Raw genomic sequence first — 19,626 nt, 5'->3', positions numbered from 1 at the left:
GATGGGGTGGTCTTGAGGGGGAGTTACAGATCTACCAGTATCCTGGGAGATCAGGGCACCCGCACAATGGCACACCTACAGCTCAGCAGCTGGCTTCCTTGTGAGTTGAGACTCCACCCTCCCACACTGGTGAGATTCACATTATGCCTCTGAGTGCCGTAAATTGCCATGCTGATAAACAGGTGAGGAAACCTCCCATTTTCTTTGATACTTAGGGTGCGATTTTCCAGCTGTGCTCACTCCGAAATTGGAAAATCCCACCAGTGGTCAGTGGTCCGCTCCTCACCCACTACGTTTCCCATTGCAGGCGGAATGGGAAAATTTGCCCTTTAGAATTTTCCTGAGGAAATTCTGCCCTCTGTGTGGATAAGCACTCAGCGTTCCAACTAGCTGTTCCAACTATATATAGATACTTTCCCTCAGCTCATTATTGCTCCTAATACCCCGGGAGGTGAGTAAGCAGCTTGTGTTGTTGCCTATTGATGTGAGGCTGCAGTTTAGAGAGCTGTGATCTGCCGTTCCCATCTTGTAACTGTTTACTATCTGTGCTGTGCCCATAACTGAGAATCTGCATCGATTAACAGGCATGTTTCTGTGACAGGAAATCCCAGAGAACGCAGCTGACATTGCCCATCTGTCCTACCTCCACTCTCCCAGCATGCTGAGTGGTTCTGATCTACGTTACACCAGATCCAGATTCTGGGGCTTTGCACAGCATGATTGGAAGGTGAGAGGAGTGGGGAAGGATTTCCCTGCCTTTTTCCTGGGATCAGGTTCACTTGGATCAGTGAAGTGTCCAGTGGGATTCCTGGATAATATTCCTCAGACTGACAGGGAATTGTGGCTCTGACTGGGATTGGGCAGGGACAGAGATCAAAATGGTTTCCTGAGGGATAAGTGATCCGCTTGTTAAATGTCAGAAAATGTTGGAAAATCTCAATGGATCTGACAGTGTCTGTGGGGAGAGAACAGGATAAGAAGTCTCACAACACCAGGTTAAATTCCAAACAGGTTTATTTGGTCGCAAACGCCACTAGCTTTTGGAGCGCTGCTCCTTCATCAGTTGAGTGGGGAGTTCTGATCACAAACAGGACATATAAAGGCACCCACTCAGTTTACAGAATACTGATTAGAATGCAAGTCTTTACAGCTAATCAAGTCTTAAAGGATGCAGACGATATGAGTGGAGATAGCATTAGCACAGGTTAAAGAGAGGTGCATTGTCTCCAGACAGGACAGTAAGTGAGATGTTTCAAGCTCAGGCAAATCATGGGGGGGTTACAGATAGTGTGACATGAAGCCAAGATCCCTGTTGAGACCGTCCTCATGTGTGTGGAACTTGGCTATCAGTCTCTGCTCAGCGACTCTGCACTGTTGTGTGTCGTGAAGGCCACCTTGGAGAACGTTTACCCAAAGATCAGAGGCTGAATGCCCCTGACCACTGAAGTGTTTTCCAACAGGCAGAGAACAGTCTTGCCTGGTGATTATTGAGCGATGTTCATTCATGCATTGTCGTAGTGTCTGCATGGTCTCCCCAGTGAACCATGCTTTGGGACATCCTTTCCTGCAGCGTATCAGGTAGACAATGTTGGCCAAGTTGCAAGAGTATTTACCGTGTACCTGGTGGATGGTGTTCTCACGTGAGATGATGGCATCCGTGTCGATGATCCGGCATGTCTTGCAGAGGTTGCTGTGGCAGGGTTGTGTGGTGTTGTGGTCACTGTTCTCCTGAAGGCTGGGTAGTTTGCTGCGGACAATGGTCTGTTTGAGGTTATGCGATTGTTTGAAGGCAAGAAGTGGGGGTGTGTCGATGGCCAGCATCCCCCACAATGATGGCATTTCTGCAACTGCCTCAGCGCTCAACGCCAACAACTGCCAGTTTCCAGATGCAATTTCACAACTCGTCCGCTTCATCCTGGACCATAATGTCTTCACCTTCAACAACCAGTTCTTCATCCAGACACATGGAACAGCCATGGGGTGGACAGAATACCCTTTGTTGTCCCTCTGCACCGTAGCATGCTGCAGCTTTTCGCCTTTTAAATAATAATCCCTCCTACTATTATTTCTACCAAAGTGGATAACCTCACATTGCTAACGTTATACTCCATCTGCCTGGTCCTCGCCCATTCACAGCTTATCCAGATCTCTCTGCAGACTTTCCACGCTTTCCACGCAACTTGCTTTTCCACTCATCCTAGTGTCATCAGCAAATTTTGTTAGCGTACACTCAGCCTCCTCCTCCAGATCGTCTATTTATGGCACTATCAGCTCCTTTTATACTGCCGCCAACACTCGCTTTGACTTGTGTCTTAAATATCTGGGTGCAATCTCTCCTAGCTCCCATCTTCTACTTTGCTCCCCCACTCTCCCTCCTCTCAAACAGCATAAAATCCATCACTTTTGTTCCCCTCTCTGGTTCTCTGTAGTTTAATGATATGGACTCAGAAAATTGACTCTGTTTCTCTGTCTGTTGACGCTGCCAGACCTGTTAAGTGTTTCCAGCACTTTGTAGAACTGGTTTAAATTGAGTTCTCAAAGGCTGCCTGGGGTTGGACTGGGGTAAACACAGTAAGAAGTCTGACAACATCAGGTTAAAGTCCAACCAATCTATTTGATAGTAAACTCACAAGCTTTCAGAACTCTCCATTCACCTGACGAAGGGGCAAACCCTGAAAGCTTGTGAGTTTACTATCAAATAAATTGGTTGGACTTTAACCTGGTGTTGTCAGACTTCTTACTGTAATAAATGTTGGCCAGTGACACCCACATGAAAGAATGGAAAAGAAACAGAAAGAGTGATCAGACTGATTGTTATCATTAGTTTAAAGGGTTAGCCTTGCCCAGTAATATAAAAGGTGTATACGTGACTGATTAGGCCTCAGCTGGGATATTGTGTTGAATCCTGTGCACTGCAGTTTAGTGAGAACATTCCAAATGATTTACTCAAACGATACCAGCTTGAGAGAGGTTCCAGTTCCCAGGTGAGAGAGTGAAAGCTGGTTCTCAAAACAGGGAAGGTTCAGGGGGATTTAATGCAGGTTTTGGGTGAACAGATGGAGAGCATCTGTTCCCACAGACAAGTTAACCAGATGTCATGGATTTATGACAAGTGGCAAAAATTCGCAGGAGAGAGATGAGAATTGATTTCTTTTGACACAGCGAGTTGTTAGGATCTGGAATGTCTTGCTTGAAAGAATGGTCCAAGCATTTTGTACAACTTTCATGATGGAACTGGATGAATACTTTAAGGGGGAAGATGTCCAGAACAATGGGGAAAGTGTTGGGGAATGCGACTATTGGGTAGCATTTTAAAGGAGCTGGCAACCATATGATGTGCCAAAGGGTGGGGGAGGGTGCAGAGGGGATTCCCCAGTGACTGAGGGTATCATCAGTCAGAGGGTTTGATTCGGGATGGGAGTGAGGTGTGTGAGGGTTTGATCACAGAGAGAGCTTCCCTGAAGCTGTTGCTGTTTTTCTGTAGGTGGAGTGGAACCCAGAACCGGAGCCCAGTAAGCACTGCTCACGCATGCTGCTGAACCACACTTTCTACATCTTCGGCCGCCAGTTCCCTCTGCTCAACGTTCATGTTGTGGCCAGGCAGGTAGGAAACAATTTGAAACTGCAAATCCCCAAAGAACAAGCCTCTGTTTGAATCCACGTCCGATAGGAGAGCAATCAGAGAATCATAGAATCCTACAGTGCAGCAGGAAGCCATTCAGCCCATCGAGTTTGCACTGACCACAATCCCACCCAGGGCCCTGTCCCCGTAACTGCACATATTTACCCTGCTAGTCTCCCTGACACTAAGGGGTAATCTAGCACAGCCAATCAACCTAACCAGCACATCTTTCGGCATGTGGGAGGAAACTGGAACACCTGGAGGAAACCCACACAGACACGGGGAGAACATGCAAACTCCACACAGACAGTGACCCTAAGGTGGTATTGAACCCAGGTCCCTGGTGCCGTGAGGCAGCAGTGCGAACCACTCTGACACCGCGCTGCCCAGCAATGGTGCTGCCATGGTATTGTCACTGGGCAGTAACTCAGAGCCAGGGTAATACTCCAAATTAAAAGGCTGCTGATGACCATGAAGCCATTGTCAATTGTTGGAAAAACCCATCCGGTTTACTAATGTCCCTTTAGGGAAGGAAATCTGCCTTCCTTACCCGGTCTGACCTACATGTAACTCCAGAGCCACAGCAATGTGGTTAACTCTTAACTGCCCCCGAAAAGGCCAAGAAAGATTCTCCGTTCAAGGGCAGATAGGGATGCAAAATGACTGCTGTGGCAGTGACACCCACATCCCCTAAAGAAATAAAAATAACAGCCATTCTCCCGGTGCCTGCACACCGGAACAACAACACCTCTCTGGGATCGATCTATCCAAGCTGTGTCGGTGTGGCACAGTGTCAGAATGTTTGTAGGTTCAAGTCTTACTCCAGGAATTCATCACAAAACCTAAGCTGCCATGGAACTGAGGGAGTGCTGCACTGTCTGAGATATTGTCTCTCCAGTGAGACAATAAACTGAGGCCCTGTCACGTGGACATAAGAGATCCTACAGCTATCAAAGAAAAGCGAGAGAGGTCGCCTCAGTCTGCTGGCCAGGATAGATCCCTCCATCAGCACCAGGATTGCTTGGTATCTGCCTGTTGTTATGGGATCTTGCTGTGCACAAATCGGCTGCCGCATTAGAACAGTGACTTGATTGGTTGGCGAGTGCCTTGGACTTGCTGAGATCAGAAAGGTGCTATATAAATGCAGTTTTGTGCTGTCAGATGTGCTGTCGCTCCCTGTGTGTGCCTGCAGTATCCTCTCTGCTCTCCTCACGCTGTCTGTCTTGTTAAAGGTTGGCCCTGGCATCGTCTACATGTTGTTCAATCACTACTTCCTGGGTCGTGGGGTTATCCTGCATTGTGTGACACCCGTGGAGCCTCTGCTGCAGCGAGTCACTCATTCCATCTATTACCAAGCCAACATCCCTGCCATCATCCCCAGGTTCATCATGAAAGCAGAGTGTATTCAGGTGAGTGTTGGCACAGCAACCATCAAGAGATACTGGGTGTTGTGGGTGTGTTGTGATGGTCAGGACCACCAGAGAGTTGATTTATACCAGGGAACAGTGTTAAAGCAATGACTCAGAAGGAGCTGGATTGAAGTCCCATTCCTGAGATTTGAGTAGATAATCCTGGCTGGTGTTTGAATGTAATACCCCCAGTAAGTGACAGTGCCCCTCCCGGTGCTGCCAGTGGCGGTGCCCCTCCTGTGGTTCCGGCCCAGTGACTGCCCTCTGTCCCAGTGCTGTCTGGGATATTCTCTGTTTAATGCTGCTTTGATTATCCTGTCCCCAGGCCTGTGCTGACGAGAGTCTCCGGCAATGAGGAGCAGCTCCTGTTGCTGCTCCAGAGGCTGATACAGGAAAGTCCTCTGGAGAAAGTCTTTGAGCTCAAGAGACATTTGAGTTGTTTTGAATAGCACTGATTGGGAGCACTGACTGATGGAGGGGAGGTCAGGGGGTTAGGAGGAGAAGGGGGAATGGGAGGGACAGGAAATGGGGAAGGAGGATTGGGAGGAGGGGGATTGGTGGGAAGGGGGATTGGGGGCTAGAATATTGGGGGGGATCGGAGAATCGGGGGATTGGAGGCAGGGGGATCAGAGACTGGGGGAGGGAGATTGTGGGGAGGGAGATCAGAAAATGTGGGGATTGGGGGGAGGGGGATCGGAGAATGGGGGAGGGGGTTTGGGGGGAGGGGGATTGGAAAATATGGGGATTGGGGGGAGGGGGATTGGAGATATGGGGGGATTGGGAGGAGGGGGATTGTAGAATGGGGGGAGGGGAAAGTAAGATTGCAAAGGTCTCTCAAGGTGAGCCTTTATTAGGAAATGATGAATTACTGGCTAAAGAAAGAGCTTGCTCCGTAGGTTCATTACTGACATCCTGGGAGTTGGTGGCAATGGAATCGTTGACTAACCATTGCAGACAGTCTCTATCAGGATGCCAACTCCAGTCTCTGGGTCAGGAGAATGTGGACATTGATTCCATGTAATGACCCTGTGGTGCATCAGCCTCACAACTGTGTATCTCAATAGTTGCACACTTCACTCACTGCAACCAACTGTGTGTGAAATCCTGGTGGAGGCAGACAGGAACTCCAGGAAAAACTGGTGAGAAACAAACGTGAGCCTGCCTAACCCCTCCAACTGGAATACAGTCTTTATGTTCATCCTATATTGAACCTCTATCAAATCACCACTAAGCCCACATGCCTCTAAAAACAGAGTTCAAATTCTTTCAGTTGATTTTGATCATTTAGGTGCTTTTCATACTTGGAATTAGTCACGTGGATCTCCTTGATACCTTCTCTATCACCTCAATATCACCCACTGTACGAAGAGACTAAAACCAAGCCCTGACCAAGATCCTGTACACAGATTAAATAATATTGTCATTTTGTAATCAATCGCTCTACAAACGTCCCAAATGTTGCCTTTACCTCACAGCATCACTGGTGTAGCTTTCTTTAATCTGTGTGTGAGCTTCTTGGATTTCTCATTCTCAACCTCCTTTAGTGCTTTCCCCTGAGGGGGTGGCTCGATTTGTGTGTTTACACTGTCCACATCCATAACACTGCACTCTTCCAAATTCAACATCATTCACTGGTTATACCCAATTTCCCGATACGTTAATATCAGCCTGAATATCACGCGTTGTCCAAAGTCTTAACACTCACACAGATCTGAATATCATCTACAAATCTCCCCAGGCACTCTTATCCAGATAAAGGGAGGAAACAGCAATGCTCCCAATAACATTCCCTGCAGAGTGATGACCCATCTTCACACAGATTCATTCTATCTATAACTACATTTCACTCTGGATATTTCTATCCAGTTTCCATTCCAGCTCAGTATATTCTCACTAATACCATTGCTGTTAATCTTGGAGAGAAGCCTCTTGTATGGGAAACCTATCAAGAACTTTTGGAAGCTTGTATAGATGACGTCTACTGACTTTTCCCACCCACCATCTTCAAGAATTCTTCAAAACTACTATCGGATTTATAAGATCTGTTTATGAAGCCTCGTTGAGCTCTCGAATCTGTCCCTCCCTATCCAAACAATTATATATTGCCCTCATATTGATTCTCTCAGTTCTGAAGAGGGTTCAAAACAGTTCTCTGTCCACAGATGCTGCTCAGTTTTTCTACTTCTTCCTGTTTTTATTTCAGATTTCCAGCACCTTCAATATTTTGCTTTGAATTTACTCTTTGACATTCCTCCTATTACTGACATTAGTAATGAGCCTATAGTTAGCCAGGACCACCGAGTCACCTATTGTTAGAGGCGGAGACTACATTAACCACCTTTACGTAACCATTTCCCCAGCTACTTCATCTATTTTCAATTCCCTCATTCTATCTAAAACAAAGGGCCGGATTCTCCAACCTCACCTGCAGCCAGGATTCTCCAGTCCTGCTGCAGTGAATGGAGATTTGGCTGAACGCCTGCTTCTCTGTTCTCGCTGGCAGTGGGTGTGAACGACTGGAGAATTGCAGCCTTATCATCATATTTAATGTTATCAGTTTTATTATTAAAGTCATTCAATTTTAAATAGTCCATTTTCCAGAACAAAGGCCATGCAAAGAACTTATTTAATATTCCACCCATACCCAGTGAGTGTTTTTATAATCTGTCTTTGAATATCATTCTTAACTGAACTAAAAAAGCTTTTCCATTACTTCCTGAATTATCTGTGTTTTATTATTGGTCGTTAGTCCAATTTCTAGCAACCTTTGTTGTCTTTAGCTGTTTCCAGAGGTGTATCTGTATTTTAACTGATATTGGATGCCTGTAATTTATGGAAATATTTCTGTCTTTTCCGGTGGGGCAGAGAACTTTGGGAACCAGAAAAACTCAACTTTTCCTGCCAAGCCCGTTACACTCAGCACATCTCGATCTCAAATTACTCATCTGGGTGGCACAGTGGTTAGCACTGTTGCCTCACAGCTCCAGGGACCCAGGTTCAGTTCCCAGCTTGGGTCACTGTCTGTGTGGAGTCTGCACGTTCTCTCCCATGTCTGCGTGGGGTTGCTCTGGTTTCCTCCCACAGTCTGAAAGGCGTGCTGGTTAGGTGCATTGGCCATGCTAAATTCTCCCTTGGTATAGGGAGAATTACGTTTAACTCCCCTCGAGCTCAGGTCACATACTCTCATTCTGAACAAGGTGAATATCTCATCATGGTCGACATTATCGTCTCATTTTAGAAAAACAGCATCATTTCCCTTCCAGTGAGATCACGCACAATTTACATAATTGCTGCTCATAATACAATCACTTCATCCTCTCAATAATTCTTGCTTTTTCCCTTCTGTGTCCTTTCAATTATGACACCTTTAATGGAGTAGAACATCCCATAATATATCACTGGAGTGGTCATGAAACAAAATTTGACACCAAATTGGACTGGGGTAAGCACAGTAAGAAATCTCACAACACTGGGTTAAAGTCCAACAGGTTTATTTCACAAGTCTTCACTCACCTGAAGAAGGAGCCTGAAACTCTGAAAGCTTGTGCTGCCAAATAAACCTGTTGGACTTTAACCTGTGAGAGGAAGCTACAGGGGGAGTGGGAGGTTCCTGTTATTATGATTCACATGGGTACCAACAATAAAGAGAGGACTAGGAAAGGGGATTCTGAGCAGTTGGAGCTCTGAATTAAAAAACAGAACTTCAAAGATAATAATCTCTGGATTATTACTGGAACCATTGGGATGTTGAACAAGATTAGAGAGATGAATGTGTGGCATGCGAAAATTGGGATTCGATTTATTGGGGCACTGGGGAAAGAGGGAGCAGTTTCACTAGAATGGTCTTCATCTGAATTGTGCTGGGAGCAGTGTTCTGGCAGATTGTATAACTCAGGCAGTAGAGAGAGATCTAAATGAAACGTTAGGAGAAGGATTGTGCGAGGGTAAGAGAAATGACAAGGTAATCGAGCAGGGTTACTTAAAGGAATAGATAGTACAAACTTAGTGTGCATTAGCAGATAAGCCAAGTTCCACACACATGAGGACGGTCTCAACAGGGATCTTGGGTTCATGTCGCACTATCTGTAACCCCCGTGACTTGCCTGGGTTTGCAAAACCTCACTTACTGTACTGTCTGGAGACAATACACATCTCTGTAACCTGTGATCAGTGCTCCTTCCACTCACATTGTCAGCCACTTCAGGTCTTGAACAGAAGGTGTAAGGATTCGCATTCTAATCAGTAATCTCTAAACTGTCTGTGCTTTATATGCTCTGTCTGAGGCCAGAACTCTCCACTCACCTGACGAAGAGGGAAACCTCGAAAGCTTGTGAGTCTATTATCAAATAAATCGGTTGGACTAAAACCTGGTGTTGTCAGACTTTTTACTGTGTTTACACCAGTCCAACGCCGGCATACCCACATCATTAGCAGATAAGGCCAGAGATTGCAAAAATGGTTAAAAAAAAGAGTTAAAGGTTCTGTATTTGAATGTGTGCAGCATTCGTAACAAAATGGATAAATTGTTAGCAGATAGAAAAATGACCTGATAGCTGTTACAGTGGCAAGCTTAACAAAGACGGCAGCTGAATATTAAGGAGGATTTAACATTTTCAAAACATAGGCAGTTAGAAAAATGTGATTTGGTAGTTCTGTTAATGAAGGATGACATTAGGTCAAAGAAGGAAGATGAACAATCAGGTTGGGTAGAGATAGGAAGTAGTAAAGGTAAGAAGTTACTTGCAGGAGTAATTTTTAGGTCTCTAACAGTAGCTACACTGTAGGGCAGCGCAGATTATTGGGATGTTAAGAAGTGTGATAACCAGGGATGACTTTAATCTGAATGGAGATTGGGAAAAGCAGATTGGCAAAGGTATCCTGCAGAATGGGTTCATAGAGAATCTAGGAGACAATTTCATAGAGCAGTGGTTTCTAGAACCAAGCAGGGAGCGGAGTAACCTAGACCTGATAATGTGCAATGAGACAGAATTGATCAATAACTTCAGGTAAAAAGTGTCTAGGTAATAGTGATCATAGTAAAAGAATTTCACATTGAGTTTCAGCATGAGAAGTATGGGCCTGAAACTGAAACCTAAATAAAGGCAATTATAAGGGTATGAAGGCAGAGTTGGTTAAAGTGAGCTGGAAAATAGTTAAAATGTAAAACAGAATAAATACAGTGGAAAACCTTTTAGGAGATTGTTAATAACTCTCAGCAAAGATCTATCCTAGTGAAAAGAAAAACTTTTGAGATGGATGCATCATCCCTGGTTAAGTAAGGAAGTTAAGAATATTTATCAAATTAAACAATTCTGTGAGGATTAGTGGCAGGTCAGAAGATCGGATGGATTTCAAGAACCAGCAAAGAATGACTAAAAATGTTGAAGAGGGAGAAATTGGAGTGTGAGAGAAAAATGGGCAGGAGAGTATTGAAACGGTCAGGTCTGTTAGTAGCAGATTGATGGGGCAGTTTGGTTGTGATGTTGTCGGCATTAGGATGACCTGCTGTGTTTGCCAAATTGGCACAAAGACTCTGCCAAAGAGTGGCTGAAGTTGGTGTGTGATTGTTGGCTCCTTTCTCTTGCAGTTTGAGAGGGATGTGATGATCTGGAACAATAAGAAGTACATCTCAAAGCCGCTGCTGGTGAAGGAGGATTCGGGAATCGCCAGACATCGCCGCTGGTACGCCCAGTTTTACAGCCCGAATAGCCCTCGCTTCCAAACACAGAAAGACAGTCTGGACTGGTAACGTGAGCTCAGGATTCACCAACCCTGAGCTCTTTGATCTGTGATGGACTGCGGGAGAGGCTGCAGTGTTCCAGAGGGTGGCATCATAAACCCTCAGCCTCCTCTTTAATCTCATTGGGAAAACTGGACGAGGCAATGGAAATCTACACCACTCCAGAGACTTGCCTTCTCATTGGTTATCAAGGAGAAATGTTTTTGTGTGTGCTTTTACAAGAGATTTTATATAATAATTTTTTTTGTTGATCACTGACACATACTGACAAAGTGAGAGCCACTGGCGTTTGGCACAGGGGGAATTGGTGCTGCTTGCAGGGGGGGGGGGTGGTAAGGTGGGCAGTTGGCATTGGTCATTCCTTGTGTGAGGTCGCTGTGAGTGGAGGTGCTTACTGAAGTACAAGTCACCCCAACAACAGATACCCTCTCTCCCCTCCCCTCAGCAGTGAAAGACAGGCAATAGTAGGTAGTGAGGGGGTGGAGCCTCAGTCACTGGGGTGTAACAAATGTCAGAGTGAAGAATAAAGGCGTGGTGGGGGGGCTGCGGGGGGGGACAGGGTTGTTAATGCTGTATCAAGCTTCAGGGAGGTGCAATCTCTGCACTAATTCCCCGTCTGCATCAATAGGAAGCCCTCTAGCAAATTGAGCAATGAGAATGAGTGAGCACTTTAGACAAATAATAACCCAACAATCAAACATTGCAGCCAGTGGCTTTACTCACTATCACATGAGCAGCAAGTGTGGGGTTTTGGGTTTCACATTGAGTGAGATGTGGGGGCACAGTCACACAGAGTGGAGGGCATAGAATGGGGGCACAGTGAGTGGGGGGCACAGTCACAGAGAGTGGGGGAGTGGGGTGTTGGGGGATGTCAGGATGGGTGGCATGGTCAGATTCAATCCTGTGAGAATGCTGGTCTGTGTGAGGAGTGTGTCACTGACATTGAGGGTGTATCCTGTCTTCACTCTGAGGGCTGTCATCATTGTGTGACTGAGGTGATGGATTCACTCGTTCCCTGGGCAGGCTATGCTGTGCCAACCATCGCCTGTACGTTCTGTTCAGCACTCTCATCTGAAATAATTGTGAAATATTTTTGTAACTGTACAGTAGAATTGTTTTTGAATACAGATTTGAAATGAGCTATAATTTGAGACTGTGACTTGTGCAAACAGCAGAGAATCCAGTGGCCGATTGGTTGCTGTATTGCTGTGACTGTTCCTTGTGGGTTGACTGTGATGATGACGGGGCCTCACTCACTCCTGTCTCAGTATTATATTGAACAATTTGGCTGACAGGACGGAGTGAAGATTTACTAACTCTGACCCACCCCCCTTTCTCACTAGAAACACAATTTTCGCTGCCAGTCTATGCCTCCGCTTTGAGACTAACCCTCTGGCTGTGGTGTGTGCTGAGATCCTGTGTTCCTGCGGCAGGCTGCAGAGGGGGGGGATCAGCAGTGGCTTGTTCTGCTGGCCTAGGTCACAGATGTGTGTCCTGAGGATATTAGGTTGAAAACTTGGATAAACCAAATCAATTAAGTCAAACTCACTGCACCAGTACGCTCTACAAGCCTTTGCGCCTCTATTCCAAATCACATTTTCAGCTGAGGGAGGGGGCAACACTTTGCTCTGAATATCACGTGTCCATGTTCTTCAGTTGCCAAAGCTTCAGTCAATGTTCACCTCTAACAAGAGACCTTCATCAACACCCCCTTCAGAAAGTTTCCCAGTACACTAGAGTTTTCCCAGTATCACAGAGTTGCCCTATCATCCTCGACCTTCTCCTGTCAACATGCAGCAGGGTCACCAGATGTTTAGCTGTACCAGTCATATCCAAACTTGCTACAGGAGCATGCTGGTAAATGGATCCAACTTCTGCAGCCTCAGAAATCACTTGTGGATGAATTTGTGTGTGTGTGAGGGAATGCATAGAATCCCGACAGACCAAATGGCCTCCTTTTGCACTGACTACAATAATCCCACCCAGAGGGATTGAGTTTTGGAGCCGTGAGATCATGTTGCAACTGTACAAAACTCTGGTGCGGCCGCACTTGGAGTATTGCGTACAGTTCTGGTCGCCGCATTATAAGAGATGTGGAGGCATTGGAAAGGGTGCAGAGGAGGTTTACCAGGATGTTGCCTGGTTATGGTGGGAAGGTCTTATGAGGAAAGGCTGAGGGACTTGAGGTTATTTTTGTTAGAGAGAAGAAGGTTAAGCGGTGACCTAATTGAGGCATACAAGATGTTCAGAGGGTTAGATAAGGTGGACAGTGAGAGCCTTTTTCCTCAGATGGTGATGGCTAACACGAGGGGACATATCTTTAAATTGAGGGGTGATAATTATAGGATGGATGTCAGAGGTAGGCTCTTTACTCAGAGGGTAGTAAGGGCGTGGAATGCCCTGCCTGCAGCAGTTGTGGACTCGCCAACTTTAAGGGCGTTCAAATGGTCAGTGGATAGGCATATGGATAACATTGGAATAGTTTTGGTTAGAGGGTCATTAGATTGGTTCCACTGGTTGGCACAACATCGAGGGCCGAAGGGCCTGTACTGCACTGTAATGCTCTATGTTCTAGGCCTTACCTCCATAACTCCATGTATTTACCCTGCTACTCCCCCTGACACCAAGGGGCAATTTAGCATAGCCAGTCTACCTAACCTGCAAGAACCACTGTGCCACCATGCCACCATCCTTCTTGCCACTGAGTGGGTGAAGCTGCAATGATGCTTGAAAGGCTCAATGCCATTACTGGTCAAAGTGATCCATTTGATTGGTGCTCCCATCACTGGATTCGATATCCACCAGTGATGCAGTGTATGCAGTAACTCGCCCAGATCATTTCACTAACACCTTCCTCCCCCATCCACCAGTGAGAAGGAACAAAAGCAGCAGCTTCTTGGGAACGTCTGAGTTCCCCTCCAGGTCAAACACATATGGTCATTCTTTTAGTGTCACTGGGTCAAACCCTGTGATTCTCTGTCAGAATCAATGTGGGAGAACCTTCACCGTGTGTCATCCAATACTTCAAGGAGGAAGCTTATTGGCTCCTGTCAGGCCATCTGGAGTTAGGGAATAAATGGCAGCTTTGTTGGTGTTACCTAATCCCGACACAGTGGGTGGAATTTTACCGGTCTGTCCGCCTGAGGTTCGCACGGTTCTCTGCACCGCGCCTGCTTCCGGAATCGGGGCAGGTGTGCCGATAAAATTCAGGCCAATATTTCTAAAGAAAGAGTAGTCTGGGAATAAGGTGCAGAATCCCATAAGTTTTGTTCCTAAGCTACCCAAGTGTTGGATACAATTCAATATAGCAGTGCACACAAATTGCACTGTAAGGTAATCGTGTCTTAAATGTTCATCTAAATTTCCTCTCCTGCTACCAGAGATATTGGTGGATTTGATTAAAATCAGTGTGACAGTCAAACAATGTTAAAAGGGTAAAATGTATCTGTCATTGTGCAGAGTAATGAACTCAATTCTCAGCAGTCACTGGAGAAAGGGGAACAGATTGACATGCTTCTGCCCCTGATATACATCCTAGACTGGGTTTAACTCCAGTCAAAGCCAATGTTATCAGTACAATTTACTCATTGTGTCTGTCAGGCAGCATTAATGATTCTTTAATATGATGCAATAAAGATCCAAACTCAGGAACTGAAAGTATCAGATGGTTTATGAACACCATTGAGATATCTCCAAGCATGACACATAATAAAAACATCAAAACTAGGAACAGGAAAAGGCCATTTGGCCTTTTGAGCTGTTTTACCATTCAATGAGATTATGATTGATTTACTTCCACACCATTTTCCCATATCACTCCATGTTTTTAATCTGTAGAAATTTATCCATCTACCAATAGCTGAGCTTTCACAGCCCATGGAAGTGGGAGGTTAACCCCACCCACCCCACACTTGCCCCCTCTCATTTGGAGAGCAGTGACAGGATCAGTTCAAATCAACATGGATTCACTAAAAGGAACTCATGCTTGACAAATCTTCTGAAATGTTTCAAGGATGTACTAGTGGAGTGGATAAGGGTGAACCAGTGGAGGTTGTGTATATGGCCTTCCAATAGGTTTTTGACAAACTCCCACATGAGAGATTAGTGAGCAAAATTAAAGCTGATGGTATTGGGGGTAATGTATTGACATGGAATAGAGAACTGGTTGGCAGATAGGAAGCAGAGAGTGGAAATAAACACGTCCTTTTCAGAGTATCAGGCAGAGACTAGTGGGATACTGCAGGGTTCACAGTATATATTAATGATTTGGATAAAAAAATTGAATGTAATAACTCCAAATTTGCAGACGAGACTAAGCTGGATGGCTGAGTGCTGTGAGGAGGATACTAAGAGGCCGCAGGGTGATTTGGACAGGCTGGCTGAGTGGGTAAATACTTGGCAAATGCAATATAATGTGGATAAGTGTGAGGTTATTCACTTTGGTGATTAAAAACAAGAAAGAAGATTATTACCTTAACGGTGGCAATTCAGGAAAAGGGAAGTACAACATGACCTGGATGTCATGGTGGAACAGGCTCTGAAGGTTGGCACGCAGCTACAGCAGGAGGTGAGGGCAGTGGGTGTTGTATACGTGGTCTTTACTAAAGACTTCGATAAGGTTTCTCATGGCAGGCTGATACAGAACATGAAGTCATTTTGGATTTGAGGTGAGCTGCTAAGATGGATACAAAACTGGCTTGCGCATAGAGAGCGGAGAGTAGCATTGGAAGAGTGCATTTCTAACTGGAGGTCTGTGACCAGCAGTGTTTCACAAAGATCAGTGCTGGGGCCTCTGTTGTTTGGAATATATATATAAATGATTTGGAGGAAAATGTAGATGGTTTGATTAGTAAATTTGTAGATGATACAAAAATTGGGGGTGTAGTGGATAGTGAAGAGGATTGTCAGGGGATACAGCAGGATATAAATCAGCTGGAGATCTGGGCTAAAAGAAGCAAGATGGCATTTAACCTGCACTGCAGAAGGAAAATATATGGTAAATGGTAAGAGACTTTAGAAATATTACCACACAGAGGGATCTAGACGTGCAGATCCACTGTTCCCTGAAGGTGGTCACTCAGGTGGTTAAGGTGGTGTATGGCATGCTGGCCTTCATTGCTCAGGGCACTGAGTATAGGAATTGGAAAAATTATGTTGAAGCTGTAAAAGACTTTGGTTTGGCCAAATTTGGAGTATTGTGTACAATTCTGGTCACTATTCTACCAGAAGGATATTGATGCATTGGGAAGGGTGCAGAGGAGGCTTACCAGGATGTTGCCCAGTTTGGAGGATGTGGACTGTGAAGAAAGGTTGAACAAACTTCGATTGTTTTTATTAGAGCGTCGGAGGACGAGGGGGGACCTGATAGAGGTTTACAAGATCATGACAGGCTTGGATAGAGTGGATAGTCAGAGTCTTTTTCACAGGGTCAAAAGGTCAATTACTCGGGAGCATAAGTTGAGAGTGAGAGGGAAAAGAGACGTAAGGGGCAAGTTTTTCACACAGAGGGTGGCGAATGCCTGGTACACACTGCCAGAGTAGGTGGTGGAAGCAGATTCTATAACAATGTTCAAGAGGTGTCTGGACAGATACATGAATAGGCAGCGAATAGAGGGATAAGGACCATGTAGAGGCAGAAAATTTTAGAGAGACGTCTGGTCAGCACAGACTTGGTGGGCTGAAGGGCCTGTTCCTGTGCTGAACTGTTCTTTTCCTTTTGGGGTAACACATTAGCATTGACAGAGGATTGGTGCGCTAACAGAAAGCAGAGAGTAGGGTAAATGGGTCTTTTCAGGTTGACAAAGTCTGGAGGTCTGGGATTCTCCCAAAAAAAATTAAAAGTGATAAATTTGCATAAAAACTGGAGTAAATTTTGCTGAGTTTTTTAGCAGGATTTTCAAAGTGAATCTCTCACACTCTGTAGAGTGCCTCAGTGTGAATTGTGCTGAGAACCCAGGACCCTATTCCCACTGGACAGGCCGGCAGCAATAGCGCTGAGTGGGACACTGCACATGCACCAATCTGTCAGAACGGAAATCAGTACATACTCAGTAGCCCTGCACTGCCAGGGGCATCTTCTTTGCAAACATTAAACCCAGGCCCTGCCTGATCTGTGTCTGAAGAAGGATGGCAGTTCCCCCAGTGTCCCGGCCAATATCTGCCGCTGAACCAATACCACTAAAATTGTTAATCCGGTTAGAATCGTGCTGCTGTTTGTGGGATGTTTCTGTGCATGAAGTGGTTGCCCTGTTACCTGCATTATGACAGTGACTGCACTTCTGGGACATTCAGAGAATGTGTAAGGTGTTACATTCAGAGATAAGATAAAGCAAGCAAGACAAAGCTGCCACTTCCTTGTCTCAGCAGCCACTATCTATTGACTTTTGGATGCTCTCCAAGATATTCTGTCCCATCTGCAACGATTCCTGCTGCCCTCACTGACCCCGATCCCATCCAGGAAATCACACCCAATCACGTAAAGCACCTTGAATTGCGTAGTTTGAATTTAGTGAAATGACCCGAAGCTCTCACAGCACCATCTGCTGGACACTGGCACTTGCTGGTATTCATGATGTGGAGATGCCGGTGCTGGACTGGGGGAAACACAGAAAGAAGTCTGACAACACCAGGTTAAAATTCAACAGGTTTATTTGACAGTAATCTTATTATCAAATTTGATATTAATCTTACTTTCAAATAAACTGATTGGACTCTAACCTGGTGTTGTGAGACTTTTTATTTGCTGGCATGACAGGGCCTCACAGAAACCCTACAGTACAGAAAGAGGCCATTCAGCCCATTGAGTCGACACTGACCAGAGTCCCACCCAGGCCCTACCCCCATATCCCTACATATTTTACCCACTAATCCCTCTAACATACACATCTCAAGCCACTAAGGGGCAATTTTAGCACAGCCAATCAACCTAACCCGCACTTCTTTGGAAACTGGAGTACCCGAAGGAAACCCACACAGACACGAGGAGAATGTGCAAACTCCACACAGACAGTGACCCGAGCCGGGAATCAAACCCAGGATGCTGGAGCTGTAAAACAGCAGTGCTAACCACTGTGTTACTCTGCCAGTCTGTGACGGACAATGGCTGCTCAGTATCACAAATAATTGGGAATGGTAAAACTGGGTCCTGGATTTAATCTGATAGTTTAAAAAAAAGATGTAAAATTAAATCTATCTCATACTTTATTCTTCTGTTAACCTTGAGCACTCTTTTCTATTTGAATCACACGATCCCCTAGTGGAGAGTATTTACAGAATCTGGATAAGAAAGGTAGCTTCATTGTCGTAGGAAATTGGATACCGTTCAGTAGGTCTTAATGACGTCTTAAACTTGTTAACTGTGTATTAACTACAAGGCTTATCCACACTTGCCGGTATTGATAAAAGGTTTACTCATGCTTGCCAGTTTTGGTAAAGAGGTTACCCACGCTTGCCGGTTTCGGTAAAGGGGTTACCTATGCTTGCCGGTTTCGGTAAAGGGGTTACCCACACTTGCCGATTTTGGTAAAGGGGTTACCCACACTTGCCGGTTTCGGTAAAGGGGTTACCCACACTTGCCGGTTTTGGTAAAGGGTTACCCACACTTGCCGGTTTTGGTAAAGGGTTACCCACGCTTGCCGGTTTCGGTAAAGGGGTTACCTATGCTTGCCGGTTTTGGTAAAGGGGTTACCCACGCTTGCCGGTTTCGGTAAAGGGGTTACCTATGCTTGCCAGTTTGGGTAAAGGGGTTACCCACACTTGCCGGTTTTGGTAAAGGGGTTACCCACGCTTGCCGGTTTCGGTAAAGGGGTTACCTATGCTTGCCAGTTTGGGTAAAGGGGTTACCCACACTTGCCGGTTTTGGTAAAGGGGTTACCCACGCTTGCCGGTTTCGGTAAAGGGGTTACCTATGCTTGCCGGTTTCGGTAAAGGGGTTACCCACACTTGCCGATTTTGGTAAAGGGGTTACCCACACTTGCCGGTTTTGGTAAAGGGGTTACCCACGCTTGCCGGTTTCGGTAAAGGGGTTACCTATGCTTGCCGGTTTTGGTAAAGGGGTTACCCATGCTTGCTGGTTTTGGCAAGTTCCCGCTACAATAACACTCATGCTCGGCCTTGCAAAATTTTAAAGAATGGCTGCATTCTTAAAAGAGCAGCTGCAGACGTCTCCATTTCCGTGTGATGTTTCAGGTTAAAGTTTAGCCTTTATTGATCATTACAGTTGATTATTTAGTTGGGGATGGGCTCTTGCCCGAGTGGGGCCATAAAATCCTGCCCATTTCTGTTTGAGGAGCTTTCTGTGGGTGAATTGTTTGCTGCATTTGATACATTACATTTCACATATAAAGTCATACAAGATATCCTGAAGTCATGAAAGTTGCTATAGAAATACAACCCCCTTTTCTCCTTATCATAAACTTCATCAGCTGAAAATGTCCTCATTGAAACCCTGATGGACGGACACAGAAAGCTTACACATGGGTGATCCTGATCTGAAGTGTAGCCATCAAATCTTGGTTATGGAGCAGTTGATTCATCCATGGCTTTTTAAGAAGTGGAATCACTGGTAAAGAGATGGTGTGCTCGTTTTCTATTATCCAAAAACTAGAGAATGAAAATATCCCTCAGCGCCCAGTCATGAAAACGACCTATCTCAATCCCACCAAAAACAGCCTCACTGAATCCAGTTTATCCACAGTGAATTACATACTCAACTTTGGAAGAATTTTGGACTCAGTAATAAACCCAAAGTGTATCAGGAAATGTTTTTTTCCAAACTTCAGTACAGTGCCAGGGCTTGGACAACAAGTTCACAGAATCATAGGATCCCTACAATGCAGAAAGAGGCCATTTGGCCC

General features: G+C 45.4%; 1 protein-coding gene across 1 annotated transcript in view; it reads left to right on the top strand.

Moving 5' to 3' along the window:
• Positions 1-11,304, top strand: part of LOC145358207 (cholesterol 7-desaturase nvd) — a 68,602-nt gene extending 57,298 nt beyond the window's left edge. Inside the window, exons 4-7 of the mRNA XM_080212015.1 lie at positions 602-727; positions 3,485-3,604; positions 4,855-5,031; positions 10,619-11,304. Of these exons, the coding sequence (XP_080068141.1) occupies positions 602-727; positions 3,485-3,604; positions 4,855-5,031; positions 10,619-10,780 (585 nt within the window). The 3' untranslated portion in view covers positions 10,781-11,304. The remainder of the gene's footprint in view (positions 1-601; positions 728-3,484; positions 3,605-4,854; positions 5,032-10,618) is intronic.
• The last annotated feature ends 8,322 nt before the right edge of the window (positions 11,305-19,626 follow it).

This window comes from Carcharhinus amblyrhynchos, chromosome 25 (assembly GCF_965287045.1).
Source record: "Carcharhinus amblyrhynchos chromosome 25, sCarAmb.v2.hapA, whole genome shotgun sequence".
Taxonomy (NCBI): Eukaryota; Metazoa; Chordata; class Chondrichthyes; order Carcharhiniformes; family Carcharhinidae; genus Carcharhinus; species Carcharhinus amblyrhynchos.
This window is presented reverse-complemented; position numbering and strand designations above follow the sequence as displayed.